Here is a 20,648-nt window from a genome sequence, read left to right as displayed (position 1 = left end):
TTTTGCCCAGCATTGTTCAGAATGGGAAGTATATAAGACTTTTTGGAACACTTATCCTACGAAATATTCCTTAGATGGTCATAAGTGGGAAATGCTGTATTCTGTTTTGGGAAGGTTGCAGTGTGTAATAGTGCATTAAATAATTTGAAAAGCCTTCCAGTGTTATAAAAACCTGCTGAAATTTGTTTAACTCACATTTCTTTTCATGTAACTCCTATTAACAGCCTGCAATGAATACTTTCTGCAGATACTGAAGAGTTATATAGTTTTTGGCAAATACTGAAGAGTTATATCGTTTTGGATGGTTTCTCTAAGGACTTTTTTTGGAGGAGATGGGGCTTGAGCTGGGTCTTAAACAATGTGGAAGGGAAAGGGATTGCGTTCCAAGCAGAGGGGACAACGTGATCTGCAGCACAGAGGTGGGAACAGATTTGGCTGGGTGAAGGCTCCAGTCGGGGTGGAATGGGAAGTTCAGCTGGGTAAGAAGATGGGGCCAGCTCAGAGGGCCTTGACTGCCATGCTGAGGGATTTAGAATCTTTATGGTAGGAAAACAGCTTTGGTGGATTCTAAGCAGTGAGATGATGTGATGGAAGAGATGTGTAAGAAAGGTTAATTTGTGATGAGTGATGGGTGGACAGCAGGCCCAGAGTCAGGGAGTCTGGCTAGGTAGTCTGTGTAATTTGAAGGATTGCTGGGAAGGGTAAGGAATTACCTCATTAGCCTTTTCTCCAAGTAACTGTCTCCTAATGCTGCTTCCTCTCTCATTCTTCCTTCAGGAAGCCTTGTGTGTTGCCAAAGTGCAGGTGGAAATGGGAGCCCAGGTGCTGGATGTCAACATGGATGATGGCATGCTAGATGGTCCAAGTGCAATGACCAGATTTTGCAACTTAATTGCTTCCGAGCCAGACATCGCAAAGGTTATACAAAGTTTATATTTATCAGGGGGATTTACTTGTCTCACTTTGACACTCATTTAACTGTGCCAGTTGTCCCATTAATCTGTGAACTCAAGAACTGGTTTTCTGTTTCTCAACATCGAAAGCAGGGTAGTTTCTGATTGTCAGCTTTCTCAGATACTGATAACCTTTCCATATAAAGCAGATCTTGGAGACAGCTATGGCTTCAGCCTGGCTGTTTCCAAGGCTTCTGGGATTGTTCATGAGAATTGAGTCTCCTCAGATGTCTGGACAGACTAACAACCCACTTTCCATGTCTGTGAAGGAAAATCATTGGCTCTGTTTCTACCATAGGCAAGGGAACTCAGTGAATTCTTTCTTATAACAGGAAGGAGAGAACTTTTAGGCTTATCAGATTAAGACAAAAACATAAAACAAGATTAAATCAAGAGATTATGTCAGCTTTTACATTTGTTCTTCAAAAGGTGAAAATTGATTTTCGTGTCAGTCTTTTAAACATTTTTAAATGAGTTCTAAAATTTTTAAAAAAATCTTACCTTGTTTTTCTGCCGTTAAGTTTGTTATGAGAAGTGATTTTTTTTTCCCCTCCTGAGGCAGGGTTTTGCTCTGTGGCCCAGGCTGGAGTACAGTGGTGCAATCATAGCTCGCTGCAACCTCAGGCTCCTCCCACTTAGGCTTCCTGAGTAGCTGGGACCACAGGCACGCATCATTTAAAAAAAATTTTTAGTAGAGAGGTCGGGTCTTGCTGTGTTCCCAGGCTGATTTTGAACTCCTAGGCTCAATCAATCCTCCTGCCTTGGCTTCCCAAAGTGGTAGGATTGCAGTTGTGAGCCATTGTGCCTGGCAGGAAGTGATTTTTGAAGTTCTTCTTTTTTAAAGAAACTTCCTAGTGCTCTAAGAGTTGCATTTTTCAGGTTGAGCTGTTGGTTTTTTATTAGGCTTCAGCAGACTCAGCAGATTTAAGTTAGAGTCTGTGGTAGGTACTGAATTACATTTGTCCATCTTTCATTTGTGTCTTAAAACTCTTTACTAAAAAGTCTTGTCATTCCTCTGGGAATAAATATTTTGAGAATTTAAGGTACAAAGAAGCAAGACAACTTGTTCAAAGTTAGTTAGAATCAGAGGTATAGCCAATTGTTTATAGCTTGGTATTGGGAAGAGGGTAGACTCGCCTTGTAAGGCCCAATCAAGTCAATGGACTATTGACCCTACTTTCCTCATCTCTAAAATGAGATCTTCAAACCCCCTTTGTGAATTGTAAACATGCAAGTGCTTTATCAACTGTGAAGGACCCCATGTAACTCAATAAATTATTAGTGTTCTGATTGCTACAGTAATTTCTTATCTTTCTTGGTTTTGCCCTACTACCACAACTTATTGGAGGCCAAATTTCTACCCAGGTGGTAAAGCATAAAATCATTTTATCAGCACCTTTTCACCAGTAGGGTTGGGACACCAAACTATCAGCAAGCAAATACAAGCCGATACACTGGCCTGGTGTTGTCATTGCATTTGACCCTTTCCTTAGCAAACCTCTCATTACTAGCATACTAAGAAAAAGCAAAACTGGTAGCGTGCCTGTTCTTTTTTGCTCGTTTGGTGGCGTGGCTTAGGAAATTGCTGACTACTCATTCTTCAGTCCTCAGTTGAAATGTTTCCTGCCCTGGGAAGCTTTCCCTGGATTTTCCCGCCCCATTCTCCATGCTTCATAGACTGGGTGCCCCTGAAATATGCTTCCATGGCAGTCTGTGCTTCTCTTATGCTTTTAGCATTTACCACGCTTTATGTCATTACTTGTTTAATTATTTATCTTTATAAACTCAGTGGAGCCAGAGACCTGGCTTTCTTACTGTTTTCCCTGTATGGGCCTAATATGGTAGTCACTTAATTATTTATTGAATGGCTTAATTGAATAATGTGGCCTATGCTGGGAGCTGTGGTATGCACCTGTAGTTTCAGCTACTCAGGAGGCTGAGTGTGGAGGGTCCCTGGAGCTCAGGAGTTCAAGACCAGCCAAGGCAACATAGTAAGACCCTGTCTTTAAAAATATAAAAATAATGCAGCCTAGATCAGTTGCCTCATTTCATTTCTTTGTATCAATCTAATTCTTCAAGCCCTTCCTTTCATCTTTCCTGGAACAGAGGTATGAATTAAAAGGAACCTATTCTCAACTGTGCATTTCAGTTTTGTCCTTTATTTTAGTTATATGCATTTGTTGATAATTAGATCTGCTTTTCCTTTCTAATATTAAAACTCTTTTTTTTTTTTTTTCAGTAAAGAACTTGATTTTCTAAAGGGAAGGTTGAATTTGAATAACTTGGCTAGAGGGCTGTTCCCAAAGGACACAAGGCTAAACATTAATCCCTGAGTCATATCAGGGATGTCTAAATCCTAGCTGAGGTGTTTGCCTTGGGGCTTAGGCGCTTGAAAGTGTACTGCACTGAAGCCGGTGAACTGATCACACTGATTTCATTCTGATGTTCAGCTGTGATCTTTGAGTTGTAAATCCCTGGCCCATGCATGGAGTATCTTGTAAGACTGAAATTACTCCAAGTATTTTGGGCTTAAAGAACAAGTATATTAAAATTCTATCTCTGACATACTACTATTTTTTGTTCATTGTTTTGCTAAAGAAATAGGGAATCCTTTGGAGCCTTTGAAGAGTAATTTATAGTGACTTGTGGCCTCTTTGTGATTTTCTTGCCTTTCTGATCTCAGGTACCTTTGTGCATCGACTCCTCCAATTTTGCTGTGATTGAAGCTGGGTTAAAGTGCTGCCAAGGGAAGTGCATTGTCAATAGCATTAGTCTGAAGGAAGGAGAGGACGACTTCTTGGAGAAGGCCAGGAAGATTAAGAAGTATGGAGCTGCTATGGTGGTCATGGCTTTTGATGAAGAAGGACAGGTGAGTGATTTCTTTTGGCCTAATCCGTTGTGTTACCCAGGTTAGATAGTGGTGGGAGAAAATGCAAGTCTGAAACAGCTACATATATACATACACATAGACATATATCTCTTTCCATATACATTCATATACATATATGTACACGTATCTGTGTACAGTCATACATGATGTGTTACTTAACAATGAAGATATGGTCTGAGAAATACATCATTAGGTGATTTTGTCATTGTGCCAACGTCATAGAGTGTATTTACACCAACCTAGATGGGATAGCCTACTACACACATAGGCTAGATGGTATATATAGTGTATTGTTTCTATGTTATAAGCTAATATAGCATGTTAACCGTACTGAATACTATAGGCAGCTATAACACAATGATATGTATTTGTGTATCTAAACGTATCAAAACAGAAAATTTACAGTAAAAATATGGTATTATAACCTTACGGAACCATTGTTGTTTATATGATCCATCATTGACTTAAGTGTCCTTATGTGGTCAATGACTGTATATGAAAATCTGATATATAGTAAAGTCTTTGCATTCATGGAGAAAGGTTGAAGTATTCAATAAATGCTATTGGGATGACTGGCTGTGCATTTGGAAGAAAATAAAGTTAGATTCCCATTTCCAACCATATACTAAAATAAAGTTAGCTATTTGCAACATGAATAATAGCAGTGGGTGAATATTCCTAATATGCAAAGAGTTTACATAAGTCAGAAAGCAAAACACCCCAGTCAACCCAATAGGAAAATGGACAAAGGAAATAACAATTTATATAGAAAGAAATAACAAATAGCCAATAAACTTATGAGAAGATACTAAGTTTTGTAAACATTAAAGAAATAAAAAGTAAAGAAATAATGAGATTAGTTTCCTTTATCAAATAGAAGAAAAAATTAGAAGATTGATAAATGGCAGTCTTCATAATAGCTCTGCCATAGAATCAGGGTGGGGCACATGGGAAGCTTCAAATATAATGATCGTTCATCTGTGTGATACACTGATTATTGTTATGTTTTATACTTCACATAACTTTGTATGAATATTTTGGTACCTATTTAAAACCACTAAAAAATCTATTTCTTATGATTAAGCCCTTCCTGGGAATCTAGTAATAAGGTTGAGTGTATAAGGATATGTGTTCACATTTATTGTAGCATTGTGGTAGCAAAAAGCTGAGAACACTAAATGTCCATTACTAGGGCAATGCTTAAACTTGGTCCTTACTACATAGAATACTGTGCAGCAGTTAAAAAGAATCAGGAGATGGAACCATGTCTTCGGTATATTGAAAAATGAAAAAAATGAGTGACATGATCCCAACTTAATATAAAAGTACTTACATTTACATATGTGTGTCTATATAAGCAGAGAAAAGAATTTGATGATTGTCAACTGGGTAGGGTAGGGATGATCTGAGATGGGGGTGGTCTCAAACGGGGACATACTGACAATGAACAAGTAGTAGGATTGTATGTACTTTTTCTTTCTGTCTTTGTTTTGTATTTTTGAAATGAAATTGTTTTTAAATGCATTTTTTGTATGAAAGATACATTTTCTTCATTGTGAAAAAATTCAGATCATCCAGAAGACTGCAAAAGAGAGATAGTTTTGATCATTAACATATATTGAACCTTAATTCACACCAAGCAAGTACACAACACACATTAAATCAGTTCTTCTTCCAAGCATATAAACTGTGGGTATGTATTCTTGTTATTTTTGAATGTCTTGTGAGGAAACTAAAGCACAGAGATGTCCCAGGACTTGGCGGTTGTCACACAGCTAACAGTTTGCAGTGCTGGGATTCAGGCCTAGGAGATCTGGTTTCATTCATCAGGGCCTTTGCTAAATGGTCGAGTGAACAGGCTGTCAGGGAAGAGTTGGCCTGTTTAGAACAGGTGGTCTTGTAAGACCCCTCTGAGGAGGGAACATTTGAAAACCAGAATAAAATGAGAGAGCAAGCCACATGGCCACGTGGAGAAAGAGCAAAAGAGGTTTCAGCAAATGAAAAGTTTTATATAAACGAGATTATACCTGGTATTCTGTAACTCTTTTCCCCTGCTCAACATAATGTTGGCATTTTCCCATCTTAGTGGATAGGGATTAAAACTCCATGTTTTCTGGTTGCATTGCATTCCAGTATGTTTTACTTACTATCTATTATTGAATGAAATTGTGTTTCTAATTTTTTAGTAGCATGAACAGTTCAGTGGCCAATGAATATCCTAATTCATGCAGCGATTTCCCCTTGTAGAATGATTTTTTTAGAGTCAGTTCATTGGAGTGGGATTGCTATGTCAGAGTGTACACATTTACTATTTTGAGGCACATTGTTAAAATTGTCCATCTGAAAAGTTGTTATCATCCACTACAAGTTTAGTGTGGTGTGGGACCTTTTGATAATTGTATTTTCTGCAAATAGTTAGACAAATAGTTCCGTAAACAAAAAGAAAAACAAAAGCCTTCAGCCTTCTAGATCCTGAGGCACCCACGTTCAGCTTTTTAAGCTGATTCTTGTAGCATCTACCTCTTTATCTTCAAATTCCAGTTTTAGTTTTTATTTATTGACTTCCTACAGTGATTAAAGATTTTTAAGCTTTTCACCATCCACTGCCCTGACTCTCTACAGCTTTACTTTTATCCTTCCCAATATAGTTCATTTTAGCTATAATCGTTTTCAGTGCTTACATTATTAAACAGTGTAAAAGCTGAGCCATGCAGTAGTATACTGTGATTGCTTATCCTTTCTCACTCTTTATTTGTTTTCTATGAAGGTAATATTTATCTTTTTGTTTGCATTGTTTTCTATGTGTTTCGCCTTCAGATTGTCCCCTAGTTGTATAAATCTCAAGTATCCAATGTAGCCAGACACATTAAGAGGACTGTCATACTACTTTTTTGAAGAATTCTCCCTCCAAGTCTTCTGACATGAGCTGGAAGTAGGCCAGCTGCACAGCTGTGACTGCTAGCTGTCCCTTACCTTCCTCCTGGGGTTCCATTGCCTTTCTCTTAGGTTTTTAGAACTCATAATTTCCACATTCTTGGTTAATCTTTTTTTTTTTTAGTCATTTGGTAGAGTGCATTCTCTGATAGCTTCTTGTGAAAGAAAACATGGCAGTAAATATTTTTGAAACCTTATGTGTCAGAAAATGCCCATATTCTACTTTTACACTTAATTGGCAGTTGCATGGGCATAGGAGTACAAACTTGAAGTTGTTCTGTGTTTTGAAAGAACTGCTCCATTGTCTTCTCGTTCCCACTGGTATTAGTAAGAAGTCCAGTGCTATTCTAACTGTTTTTTTTTTTTTTTTTTTTGAGACGGAGTCTCGCTGTCGCCCAGGCTGGAGTGCAGTGGCACGATCTCGGCTCACTGCAGGCTCCGCCCCCTGGGGTTCACGCCATTCTCCTGCCTCAGCCCTCAGCCTCCCGAGTAGCTGGGACTACAGGCGCCCGCCACCTTACTCGGCTAATTTTTTGTATTTTTATTAGAGATGGGGTTTCACCGTGTCAGCCAGGATGGTCTCAATCTCCTGACCTCGTGATCCGCCCGCCTCGGCCTCCCAAAGTGCTGGGATTACAGGCGTGAGCCACCGCGCCCGGCTGTGCTATTCTAACTCTTGATTATTTTTGTGAAACTTGTTTTTCTAGTCTCTGGAGGCTTTGGGAATCTTTTGTGTTCACCGCGTTCTGAACTCTCGCGATGATGAGCCATCCATTATGCTGGCACTCAGTAGGCCTTTCATTTGTGAAACTCACAGCTGCAGTGGTAGGAAGTGTCCTTGAGTTGTTTTCTTTTCTTTTTTGGTACATATATTATTGAGATATTGAATGTTTTGGACAGGTTGCCTAATTTTCTTATATTTCTCTCCTGTTTTCCAACTCTGGTGTTTTGCTCTGCATCGGGTGAGATTTTCATATCTACATTTATCCTCCAGACCCTCTATTGAGTTTTATTTCTTCTTTTTCCTGAAGGTCTTTTTTTGTTATCTGAATGCTTCTTTTAAAAATATATATAGCAACTGTTACTTTTTAATGAGGCAAATATCTTCAAATATATCCTGAGCAGTTAGTATGTGCCAGGCCCTATCCCTATTCTAATCTCTGAGGAGACAACAGAGAATAAAACCTAGTCCCTGTCCTTGTACGATTTATATTCTTAGGGACAAAGGGAATAACAAATTTTAAAAAAAAGATGTGTGTATATATATATATATATATGTAAAAATAATTGGCCAGGTGCAGTGGCTCACACCTGTAATCCCAACACTTTGGGAGGCTGAGGCAGGCAGATCACCTGTGTTCAGGAGTTCGAGAGTAGCCTGGCCAACATGGTGAAACCCCGTCTCTACTAAAAATACAAAAATTAGCCAGATGTGGTAATGTATGCCTGTAATCCTAGCTATTGGGGAGGCTGAGGCATGAGAATTGCTTGAACCCAGGAGACTGAGGTTGCAGTGAGGTGAGATTGCACCACTGCACTCCAGCCTGAGTGACAGAGTGAGACTCTGTCTCCAAAAAAAAAAAAAAAAAAAAAAGTGTGTGTATATACACACGTTGAATGGTGTTGAATACGGTAAAGGGAAATGAGGATTTGATCCCCCCTCAGCATGGAGGTGGGGGAATGTTATTTTATGTAGGATAGTTTGGGAAGGCCTCATGGATGATGTGACATTTTAGCAGAAGCCTAGGTGAGCCATGTGAAAATGTAGGGGAAGAGTGTTCTTTGCAGAGGGAATCTTGAGGTAGATAGATGCTTGTCCTGTTTGAAAACCAACAGGGAAGCCAGAGTAGCTGGAGCAGAGGGGAGAGGAGGAGATTGGGAAGATACGAGGTTGGAAAGGTGGCAGGTCAAATCACATAGGGCCTTGGAGGCCATTCCTAACACTTTTGGTTAACATTGTTACTCAGAGTGAGTGGGGACACCACTGAAAACTTTTGAACAGAGGAGCGAATATGGTCTGACTTATGTTTAAACCCCTCTGGTTCTTTGTGGAGAATGGTCTGTTAGGACCAAAGCAGAAATGTTAGAGTTTATTGCAGTAATTCAGATGAGATATGGTGATGGTTAGGGCCATGGTGAAAGCAAAAGAGGATGTTAAAAGTCATCTGTTTCTACATATATTTTTAACATAGAGCCAATAGGATTTGCATTCACATTGGGTATAGGTTGTGAAAGAAAGAGGAGTCAGGGATAACTTCAGAATCTGTTGGCTTGGGCAATTGAAAGGAAGGAGCTACTGAGGTAAGAAAGACTGAGAGAAGCAGGTTTGGGTTGGGGTAAGGAGAAGTTTGGGTTTGGACTTAGTATGTGGTGGGTGTGTCGAGTGTGCAGTTGTGTAAATGAGTGGATTTCATGGGCAAAGTCTGGCTTGAAGATAGGATTCCTTTTTTTGGGAATTATTTGTATATGCTATTTAAAATAGTGAGACTGGCTGAGCTCACCAAAGGAATGACTGTAGAGAAGTCCTAGGACTAAGTGAGTCTTAGAGCCACAGTGCTTAGGGCACTGGGGAGAAGAGGAAACACCATCAGAAGGATATGAGAAGGAGCAGCCTGTATGGTAGGAGGGGAGTCAGAAGAGAGAGTTCCCTTGGAAGCCAAGTGAAGAACAAGCGTCAAAGAAAAGGGCATGATCAGCTGTTTAAAAAATTGTGGATAGATCAAGTGGGATGAGACCAAGAGTTTACTGTTGGATTTAGAAATGGGGTCATTTGTGATCTTGCTGTACTGTTTCCAAGGAGATGAAAACTTTATTGGAGTGGGTTCAAGAGAGAATAGGAGAAGAATAGAAGCAGCAGTATAGGCAACTTTTTACAGTTCTGCTATAAGGGGAGCAAAAAAATAGGGTGGAAACCAGGGGGGAAATACGAGGTTCAGAAAGGGAGTGTGCGTGTGTGTGTGTGTGTGTGTGTGTGTGTGTGTGTGTGTGTAGATGCTGTGACAACATGTTTTTGTAAGCTAATGAGAATGATCTGGGAGAGAGAGGGAGGAATTGATGCAGGAGATAAAGGATGCATTTGCCAGAGCCATGACCTTGTGAGTTGAGAGAGATGGCAGTCACTGTGTGAGTGGAGGGGTGGCTTTAGATCAGTAGCTGGACAGTTTGCTCAAAGTGCAAAAGAGAAGGCAGAGTAAAGAGTGCAGATCTGCAGGCATGCTGGTTGATGTGCTGGCGGGAGTCTATAATTGCTTCTGTTTTCTCAGTGAAGTTGGAAGCAAGGTCAACTCAGAGTGAGAATGGAATGTTGTGCCTTAGGGATCTGTGGTGCTTAACTAGGAGTGCAAAGCAGACTCACTCTGACAGGGAAGGCAGTCACTGCTGGAGCTTTTGAAAAATCGTACACACTCCTGGACTTCAGCCCTTGAGTTTTGACTCATTTGGTCTGGGATGAGGCCTGGCTTTAGACATTTTAAAGCCTTGGAGGTGATTCTCATGTATCTTTTGGTTGAAAACCACCAGCAGAGGTTATTTCATTTAGTCTTCAGGGTGACCACCGAGGTGGCGGCCATTGCATTTTACAGTGGACCAGTGTCATATCTAGGACATGGTGGAACCAAGTTTTTACCTTTGGTCTTCCTCATTTGAAGACTGGTGTATGTTTCCAAATTCTGTGTTTACTCTGTGCTTTGTTTATTGGCACTGCTTAGTGCTTGGTCTTGTCTAAGGATAGGTTTTCCCAATTTAGACTTAACTGTGACCACAAATTAAAAGCAAATGTAGGAAAAAAAAATTAACTTGCTAGTTATGAAAGATATACAAATTAGAGCAGCATTAAGGTAATGTTTTATCCCTACTAAATTAGTAAAGTTAAAAATGGTCAAGGTCTGTGTAGATACAGCAGTGATAAAACTGAAGCCTCATTTGTTACAGAGTGTAGTATAAACTGGTACAGTCCTTTTGAAAGAGAATATAATGCCTGTCAAGAGACAAAAAATTGTTTATACCCCTTGAGTTCATAATCTTATTTCTGGGAAATTATTCCAACAAAAGAATTCAACAGCATAAGGATACTGTATATGCCGAGATTTTACACCAACATTATTGAAAATATAACAGCCCAAGTGCCCAACTGAAGAGAAATAGATAACTTAGGTAACATAATTTTACTGGACTATTCTCCAGAGTATTTAAATATTATGCAGATTATGGAGCAGCATGTATGCTCACTGTCAAATTGTCATAAATATTGAAAATTATAAAAAGCAAAGCAAAAATCCTGTATACTTTCAAAGTTAAGAAGCCAGCAATACAGGTATTTTTATATAAAGGCATGTTTTCTGTTGATTGAGTTCTCATAATGCTATTGGATGTAGCAATCAGTTAAGAACCGGGATTTGCTTTGCTTGGATTGAGACCACTGATTATAGGGGAAAAAAAACAACTCCCTCAAATGGGAAACTACTGTTGCGACTAAGCAAGGCACACCAGCTTTGTTTCAATATCTGGCTGCTGTGTTTGAGTGTTTGGTTAATGTCTGTGATCCATGTTGCAAACACAACTGCAAGGTCAAGACCAGATATGACAGGAGGCTGGGCCTGAGACTTCTGGATTGAAAGGCAACAAGAAAACATTTCTATGTTTTTTGTTGTTGCTAATAGTTTTGACCAACTGTTATTCTTAACTCTATATAACAAGATACAGGACACCTTTATTATTGAAATTTCTATGGGACAAGTATACTGAGTCTAGATTTAGTTCTCTTTTTCTAAATGAAATGATTTTTAATTTTTTTCATATAATCCTTAGGTTCACAAAAATGACTTTGTATGACAATTTTTGATAACATGAAGTGTCTTAGAAATATAATTATCACATAATAGCAGAATAGTCTATATTAGTTTTTCTTTGCACATGTGTAAACTATATAAAAGAATAATCAATATATGCAACACATTTTCCTGTTTTTTTCATTTTCTTGTTTTAAAATGATTTGAAAATAAATTTCGAATTATGGAGAACCATTGGATCTTGATTAACATCTAATTAATCTTAACCTGGAAAATAACAAGGAATTGGTATCTTGCCAGTGTTTAGATTTGTCATTGAGGAACATGGCATGTCTTTCAATTACTCATTCAATGGAGTTTTGTAATTATCCCTAAATAGGCAATCTCTAGATCATTCCTGTGTGTTTTGTTTGTTGTTTTTATTGTAATTGGCTTATTTTTTCTTTGGTAAATTTTTTCCCTTTGGTATTGATTTTTAGGTTTTTTCCCTTGGAAACTTCCTTTTCTTCAGTGTTTCCCTTCCTACTTGTCAGTGTCTCTCTTGAAAGGCACAAACATCCGTTTCCATCACTTCTGTTTTTTTTGTTTTTGGTTTTGTTTTTGTTTTTTTTTGAAATCAAGTCTCACTCTGTCGTGCAGGCTGAAGTGCGGTGGCGTGATCTCAGCTCACTGCAACCTCCGCTTCCCGGGTTCAAGCAATTCTCCTGACTCAGCCTCCCAAGTAGCTGGGACTACAGGCCTTTGCCACCACAACTGGCTAATTTTTGTATTTTTAGTAGAGATGGGTTTTCACCATGTTGGCCAGGCTGTTCTCGAACTCCTGACCTCAGGTGATCCACCTGCCTCAGCCTCCCAAAGTGCTGGGATTACAGATGTGAGCCATTGTACTGGGCTGGGCCACTTCTTTTTTTAATTACAGCCCCAGCATGGGCCTCTGCTTCCTCCAGGGTTCTCTCGCCCATCTTCAACTACTTCAGTTCGATTTTAAAACTTTAACTCACCTCTGAAGTTAGCCCTGTTTGATCTCTGCTCCTTGTCAGACTACATTAAAGAATCTAGATGTCTTCTACACATTGTCCTTCTCTTCCTCACAGTGTCTGCCTTGATGACCAAATCAAAAATTGTTTTATTGCATTACTCCCTGAGTGTGTGATATTTTAGCAGAATCTGAGCCATAAGCTTCTTAAGTAAAGCCTTCTACTCACTGGTCACAGTCTAGCTTCTCTATGGCTTAAGAGTAAACCTGTTTGATAAAGCTATAAATGGCATTTATTCCTTCCTTCTTGCTGCTTAGAGTCTCACTGAGTTTTTCTTCTACTCCAACTGAAGAAGGTGCCACATCTCACCTGTTGGTGGTTCTCACCTGGCTTTATATTAGCATCACTAAGGGGCTTTTACAAAACACTTGCTGAGACCCCATCTCCAGATTCTGATTTAACTGGTTCAGGGTGAGGTGTTACTGTTATAAAAAACAAGCAAACAGAAATCCCTCCAGGGTATTGTAATGTGCAACCAGGGTTGAAAGCCCTTCCTGATGGAGTAAAGCTCCCATTCCGTTGTTTTACTGAACTTCTATTCTGGATCTGTGAAATCCACCAGCACGATTGAGGCTTTATTAGTGTGTCTGTCCCACAGCCCTGGTGAGGAGTAAGACAGAAGCTTGGTGAACCTTACGTAATATGAGATATGACCTGCTCCTGACAAAGGCCTGTACACCAATGCCGTGTTCACTCTGAGAGTCATTGTTTAATCAAGTGACAGAGGTTGAGTATCTGTTAATGTGGCACAGATACTGTGCTAGACGCCATGAGAACAATTTGACAAGAGCTTCATCCTTACGGAGGTTAGAGTTGATGACTCTGTTTTGGTTCTAGAAATGAATTCCTGTCCTGTGAGGATGCACCTGCTTGTCCCACAAGCAGGGCTGTCTTTGGTACACAGCTGGGCCCTACACCCTACTCTCCTGTGGGTAACATACTGTTCACTTCAACCTGCCCTGCTTGGCCAGATAATATTCATGGCTCAGGAGAGGAATGACCAGGACCTTGACTTCTTCATCTACCAACCAGACTAGGTTACTCAGTAATACTAGTAGCATTGGTCGCCCTTGTGCCTTCTCTCTTAGTGAGCTTAGCTGAGCCATGAACCTAGAGCCTAGAACTCTATTGGGCTGTCTGGTGAAGGGTAAACTTTAAAAGTTCAAGACTAAAGGCAGCTGCAAATGGGCTGTTTCTGACCAGTTTTTTCTGACACACATCTCAGTCTCAACCTTAACCTTTTCACTCTAACTGAAGGCAGAGGAAGTAAGCATTGAGAAAATTCCATTAAGGAAGACGAAAGCTCGCCACCTTCCCTAAAGCCTGGGTGCAGTGAGGCCACAGAGACCACTTCCTGTCTCCCTTTCCCTGGGCCATTTTGTCTGCTAAGTCCTGGAGGCACTTCCCTCCCAAGTAGAGGTGACGTCTCACCCCACCAGCTGCAGAGAGCGATTAAAGAGACCAAAGAAAACAGTTGAAAAAGAATACCAAAGTAGTAAGTGATCAAAAGACTAGATCTAAGAGAGAGTTCTTTTCATAATTCCCCTACTCCTCATTTCTGTTGTCTAGGGCCTCACTAGATGCACTTGACCTATGTCAGTGTCCCTACCCCCTCATCTCCACAGAAGTCTGCAATATAGATTGCAGTAGGGTTGGCCATTTTTCAAGAACATTTTTCGCGTTCATTGAGAATTGACCTTCAGAATTGTGACTTATTTTTTCTTATCTCTGGAGTGATAGCAAGTAATCATTTTTTAAGAGTAGATTTGATTTTTCATACAACCAGAAATAATTCAGGATGTAATTTGGTGAATACCCTGTGTTGAGGTTGTAAATTTGATCTGAAGACAGTTTCCATGACAAAGTTCAGAAATGCTTTGAGTAAAAGCAGCATTCATACATAATGTTGAGCACATACTTTGACAGGCACTGCTCTGGGCACTGGGGATAAAGCAAGACTGGCATTCTATCTAGGGGAGAGGAGTTTACCAATTAATAAGTAATAAAACAACCAAAAATACTAAAGATGTTGCCAAAATAATACAATTTCTGGAAAGAAATACTCCGAAGAAGAATGGAGGAGGTGGGGAAGGGTGTAAGTGGCTGGTTTAGAGAGGGTGATTTAAGGTAGGCTCTGAAAAGGGGGCACTTGGGCAGAAGCCTTAGTTCTGTGAAGCACAAAGCCATGTCATGGTATGTTCTGGGTAGTGGCAGCAATAAATGAAAGTTGCTGAGGGAGGAACAAGCTTGACGGGTTTCAAAAACACCAAAGGAGCAATGTAGGAGGTGCGGAGTAGAGGAGAGGGCAAATGGTAGGAGATGAGATTGGAGATGGAGGCTGAGATTCTGAGGCTGATGGGAAGCAGCTGGGGGATGAGCCTTGCCGGAGTTAGTGTTTTGCCTTTTAGGGACATTATTTTGAAGGTAAAGACTAATTTGTATTTATGACTTAAGACACATGTTAGGCCAGTGTTAAAATGGGTGAAGGTGAGGAATAAATGCATATCCTTGAATATGCTTAGAATGTTTTTGCAAGATCTGAGAAAGCAATGGCAGTGTTTCCTGGGTGATAGGTTGTGACACTGCTGGCAGGTCAAGAGAGGAAGGGGCACTTACATGTTAATCTCTTCTTTAGTAGTATTTGATTTTTTATCATATGCATGTATTTTTGGAAGCTTTTTCATAATATACCATATGTGTGTATATGTTTAAGGTTTGATTTTTTGCAGAAAGAGTATAGCTGCTGTGTTTGTGAAAACACAAAGAGATCTTTAAACCAGTCTCTCCTCTGAGATAATTTGATAAGTGATCGGAAGCTGCTTGGCATTTAGATTTCTGTGAAATCCAAGCATTGACACTTGAGTGTTTTCAGTAAGTGAAATGTGCTCTAATGTATAACACTTAATATTTTAATATTAATATTTTAAAATAAAATAACAGGTATTTAATATTAATATTTTAATAGATAAATTTTCTATTTCAAACTACATCTTTTGCTCTTTTCCCTAGGCAACAGAAACAGACACAAAAATCAGAGTGTGCACCCGGGCCTACCATCTGCTTGTGAAAAAACTGGGCTTTAATCCAAATGACATTATTTTTGACCCTAATATCCTAACCATTGGGACTGGAATGGAAGAACACAACTTGTATGCCATTAATTTTATCCATGCAACAAAAGTCATTAAAGTAAGTGTAGGCATGTTCTCTCCCAAGTCATGGCTCAAATTTGTCCCATGGGTCTAAGGAATGGTTAGAACTAACTTATATATTTATTGGCTGAAATGTTAACATTCTTAGTTAGTAAATTGTTTTTCTGAAATGTAGGAGACCTTATTTTTTTTCTTTAGTAGAGTTTTAACTTATGTAACAAACAGACTGGAGAACATAACAGAGCCTGATGAACTCGCTTGAACCCAGGAGGGTGGAGGTTGCATTGAGCTGGGATCACGCCAGTGCACTCTAGCCTGGGCGACAGAGTGAGGCCCTGTCTTGAACAAAATGAAACAAAACAAAAAAACCACAGAACCTGATAAATAATTAATTATGAAGCATATAAGGGCCTTCACTTAGGTCCCAAAATAGAGCATAGCTAGCGCCCCCATCTGTCTCTCCTTTTCCAGTTACACCTCATTCTCAATTTTATAAAGTAGCTATTGTCCTGAGTTTTATGATGCTACTCTGTTGCTTTTCTTCATAAATTTATTGCTTATATATGTAGATTTGATTTGCATCATCCATGGATTTTATATTTGCAAATTCATGTACTTACTGAAATTTATTTGTGACCCCAGAATCAATACTCAACGTCACTTCTGCAGTTGTTCAGACTTACCCATATGCAGAGTGGTGGAAAATTTGAGTGGCCCAACCCATATTATTCCCAAAGAGGGCAAACATGGCAGTGACCTACCTTCTTATTTCAGCTCTCATCCTGTACACAGATGTCCTTTTTGCAGTCTAATGCCATGTTTTTCACACTTATGCGTTTTGTTGGTGAGGTCACTTTTTAAAATGGCCCCATACTAGTGCTGTCTAGTGTTCTAAGCGCAAGAAGGCTGTGATGTGCCTTAGGGAGGAAATATGTGTGTTAGATAAGCTTTGTTCAGACATGAATTATAGTGCCATTGGCTGTGAATTCAGTCTTAATGAATCAACAGTAAATATTAGATAAAGCATCTTAAATACACAAAACAAGGTTATGTACTGATTGGTTGACAAAAATGTCATCAGAGGCTCATAGGAACCTAGCCCTGTATTTCTCCTAGGAGCAATGCTCTGGTATTCCCTAATTCAGTGTTTGCAGTGACTTTAAAGAACATAACTACCACAAAATAGTAAGACTTGACTGAATATCTGAATGATATAGTTTGGTTTTGCCTGCTTTTGAGCCTAATAAAAATAGAATCGTAATATTTTTATGTTTTTTTCTTACTCCATACTAAAGATTTATCTGTGTGGCTGTAGCTGTTTGTTCATTTTTATTAATATATAATATTCTATGGTATAACTATACCACAATTAACTGTTCTATTGTTGATGGACATCTAGTTTGTTTCCAGCTTTTGGACATTATGAACAATGCAGCTCTGAGTATTCTTATATATGTATCTTAGACATGCATGCCTGAACTTCTCTGTAGCATAGACCCAGAAGTGGTTGGCTCATAGTAGTAGATAATGACAAACTGTCTCCCTAGGTTCTTGAGCCAATAATAGTGAGAGTTCCTGTTATTCCACAAGCCTGATAATGCTTGATACTGTCATCGGTATGGTTGGAACTTCAATTTCCTTTTGTCCTTTTATAGTTGGTCAAGTTCATAGTGAACTAGGGAGTCTGTTTAGGCTATGGAAGCCTTCTAGTAATTTGTACTTTCAATGAATAAGGAATTCCTCTTTGTCTTTCTGCGTGTGTGTGTGTGTGTGTGTGTGTGTGTACGCGCGTGTTCTCCTTAGGGAGATTGGAGTCTAGTAGGAAAAACTACTTACGAAGCAGCGCCTTTGTAATACTATAATACGGCAAGCTTTGGTCTGTGTCTAGTAACAAGAAGCTCTGAATTACTTTGAACTTCGGATGTTTTTTGTTTTTTTTTTCTTTCCACTCCTATATAAAGCTTAAGAGATGTGATTGCTGTTTTTGGCAAAAAAGGGGAATCTTTTCACATTTTAAAATTTTTGCCAGGAAACATTACCTGGAGCCAGAATAAGTGGAGGTCTTTCCAACTTGTCCTTCTCCTTCCGAGGAATGGAAGCCATTCGAGAAGCAATGCATGGGGTTTTCCTTTACCATGCAATCAAGGTATGGTAGAAGAACTCTTAGCCCTGCGGAAACCAGTTTTTACTTGGGGCAGGGGTTTTCAAAGTGTGGCATGCAGGCTAAGTCCGGCCTGCTGCCAGTTTCTGTAAATAAGATTTTATTGGGATAGAGCCACACCTATTCATTTGTATCTTGTCTGTGGCTGCTTTTATGCTGTAACTACAAAGTTGAGTAGCTGTGACAGAGGCTATGGCCTAAAATAGTTTCTCTCTGGCCCTTTACAGAGAAAAGTTTGCTGATCGCTGACTTAAGGTATCACTGTAAATTCTCATTTTTATTTGTATTGCCCTTAGTCTGGCATGGACATGGGGATAGTGAATGCTGGAAACCTCCCTGTGTATGATGATATCCATAAGGAACTTCTGCAGCTCTGTGAAGATCTCATCTGGAATAAAGACCCTGAGGCCACTGAGAAGCTCTTACGTTATGCCCAGGTAGAGAAACAAGTGTTCTAATGGATGGATTTTTCCTATCTTTGAATGTATTACTCACCTACAGTTAGTAGACCTTCATGGTGGAATAGAAGCAAATATCGAATCATATATTTGGATCACTGAAGATTTCTACAGAGAGTTGCAGAGATGGTGGTGTAGCTAGGGCAAGGAAGGGTAAACAGACCATGCCTAGGCTGCTTCCGTATTCTGAACTTAGGTTTCTTTAAATTTATTTTAAAATGTAAAATTAATTTTTCTTGTACCAAGTAACATATTAGTTCTAGAAAAATTACAAAATTCTGGTAAGCAAAGGAAGAAAATAAAAATCACTTGTAATCCTACCACCCAAAGTTAAACACTTGAGATTTTGTTATAACCTTTAAGTGATGGGAGTTTTTTTTTTCTTTTTGCAAAATGAATATGCATGCATAGGTACATATACATACATTTTTTACAAAAATAGAACTATACTCTAGTTGCTTTTATGGTAATATTTTTTTCTTAGCAGTGTACTGGGAACATATTTCCATTTTACTTGATATTTTTCTACCTCATTATTTAAAATAGCTGTTCTGGATTTTCTTGTGTGGCTATGTTAGTGTTACATGGTCCCCACTGTTCCATGTTTTGGTTTGTATACCTGTTTATGTTAGGATCTGGTCCATCTGTGGCAAAGTTCTGCAGTTCAAGGCTTAGGTCTGTGCACATTTGATGTGTAAAAAATGAGTATAATTATAGCTAATTCAAACACCAGCTTGTTTCTCATTTATATGTTGGGCGCAGTCCTAGGCACATGAAGTATCTATCGTAGATGCTTCTTCTTAGAATTCAGTTTAAGGAAAGTTGAGATCTTTACCTCAAAAGAACTTGCATTTTAATCTGTTTAAGACAATGATGGCAAAGGAAGATATTTTTCCCACAAAGCATGTTGAGAAAATGGTAGGATGCTTTTGTGTCTCTTGCCAACTTTGTTAATGTTTTCCATGTTAGAATCTGAATTTAGCTCTGATAGAACCGCCAACTTTGCCTCTTCCACAGAAGAGTAATAAAATGCTCTGGAAGAAGGATAGGACACTATGAGATTAACCACACCCTTGTTTTATCAGCCTTACTGGTAGTAAGACTTAGATTTCTGAAATTGCTTATGGAAGCCTTAGGCTCAACAAAGCTGAAAGGAGTTCAGACACTGTGCCAACGCTCACACGACCCTCCTTTCAGTTCCTTAAAAACATTTCCAGTTTCTCATGTAGACCCAGGACAGAATGTTTCATTTGGTTGTGGCAGATACAATCAAGTTCTACTTCTCAGCACATTACTTAAGAAACATTCCATAGATTTTTAATTTTTTTCCTATTGACCATTTCTGTTCACATAGGGTGCTTAGCCCTGTCTTATTCTTTGAACATTGAGACATGGGCGTTAAACACTATTCAGTTTTGAGTCATGGTCTATCTTCTACCTAGTAGGGGGTCCTTCATTAATAACTGTCAAAGAGTTCTGTTGAAGGCCAAAGGGGCATCATAGCCTCTGTTACCATGAAGTCATACTAGACAGTTCTTAATTAACCCATGAAATGCTGTGTTTTTATCTTTTCCCTGATCTATCCAGAGGAGGCAGCCCTCTCACTGAGGAAAGGGGCTCCTTATTTGTAAGACCGTTCCCATTTAAGGTTTTTTTGGCATTGTATTTTGTGCTAGGCATTCTTTTGGTCTGTACTCACTTTTAGCGTTTGTTTACTAGCTTTCATTTCTGTATGTCATGCTGAGCTGCCAAGAGGTTTTGCCCCTGGAGGCACTGTCAAAGTGAGGGAAATCTTAATAGCAATTGCAGGAGTTTAACAGTTCATCATAGAATTCCTCATTCTTAATGTAACCACGAGGGCTTCTTATAAGCCACTGACCTCTCTGTCAGGGAGACTGTCTGCCTTCAAGGTGACTTCCGTTGCCATTAAGGGAATTAATAACCAAAACAGGTACCTCTAATAACTCTTGGGAGTTGCCAGCTCTGTAGCAATTCCTTAGGATGCACTGAGTGCAAATGGAGCATGAAGAGCAGGAATATTATGAGGCAAATAAGAGTCAAGGGATTTTTGGGGGGGAGGAGCCAAGATGGCCGAATAGGAACAGCTCCGGTCTACAGCTCCCAGCGTGAGCGACGCAGAAGACGGGTGATTTCTGCATTTCCATCTGAGGTACCGGGTTCATCTCACTAGGGAGTGCCAGACAGTGGGCGCAGGCCAGTGGGTGCGCGTACCGTGCGCGAGCCGAAGCAGGGCGAGGCATTGCCTCACCTGGGAA

The 20,648-nt window shown here is 39.5% G+C and overlaps 1 protein-coding gene across 2 annotated transcripts in view; it reads left to right on the top strand.

The window, feature by feature from the left end:
- MTR (5-methyltetrahydrofolate-homocysteine methyltransferase) overlaps window positions 1-20,648 on the top strand; it is a 111,793-nt gene that overhangs the window by 39,577 nt on the left and 51,568 nt on the right. For both annotated transcript variants that reach the window (XM_034949526.3, XM_014343488.5), the window contains exons 14-18: window positions 778-918; window positions 3,637-3,822; window positions 15,611-15,790; window positions 17,783-17,899; window positions 18,211-18,351. In XM_034949526.3, coding sequence (XP_034805417.3) covers window positions 778-918; window positions 3,637-3,822; window positions 15,611-15,790; window positions 17,783-17,899; window positions 18,211-18,351 — 765 coding nt within the window. The remainder of the gene's footprint in view (window positions 1-777; window positions 919-3,636; window positions 3,823-15,610; window positions 15,791-17,782; window positions 17,900-18,210; window positions 18,352-20,648) is intronic.

This window comes from Pan paniscus, chromosome 1 (assembly GCF_029289425.2).
Source record: "Pan paniscus chromosome 1, NHGRI_mPanPan1-v2.0_pri, whole genome shotgun sequence".
NCBI lineage: Eukaryota > Metazoa > Chordata > Mammalia > Primates > Hominidae > Pan > Pan paniscus.
The sequence above is the reverse complement of the archived record's forward strand: the minus strand, read 5'-3'. Positions and strand labels throughout refer to the sequence as shown.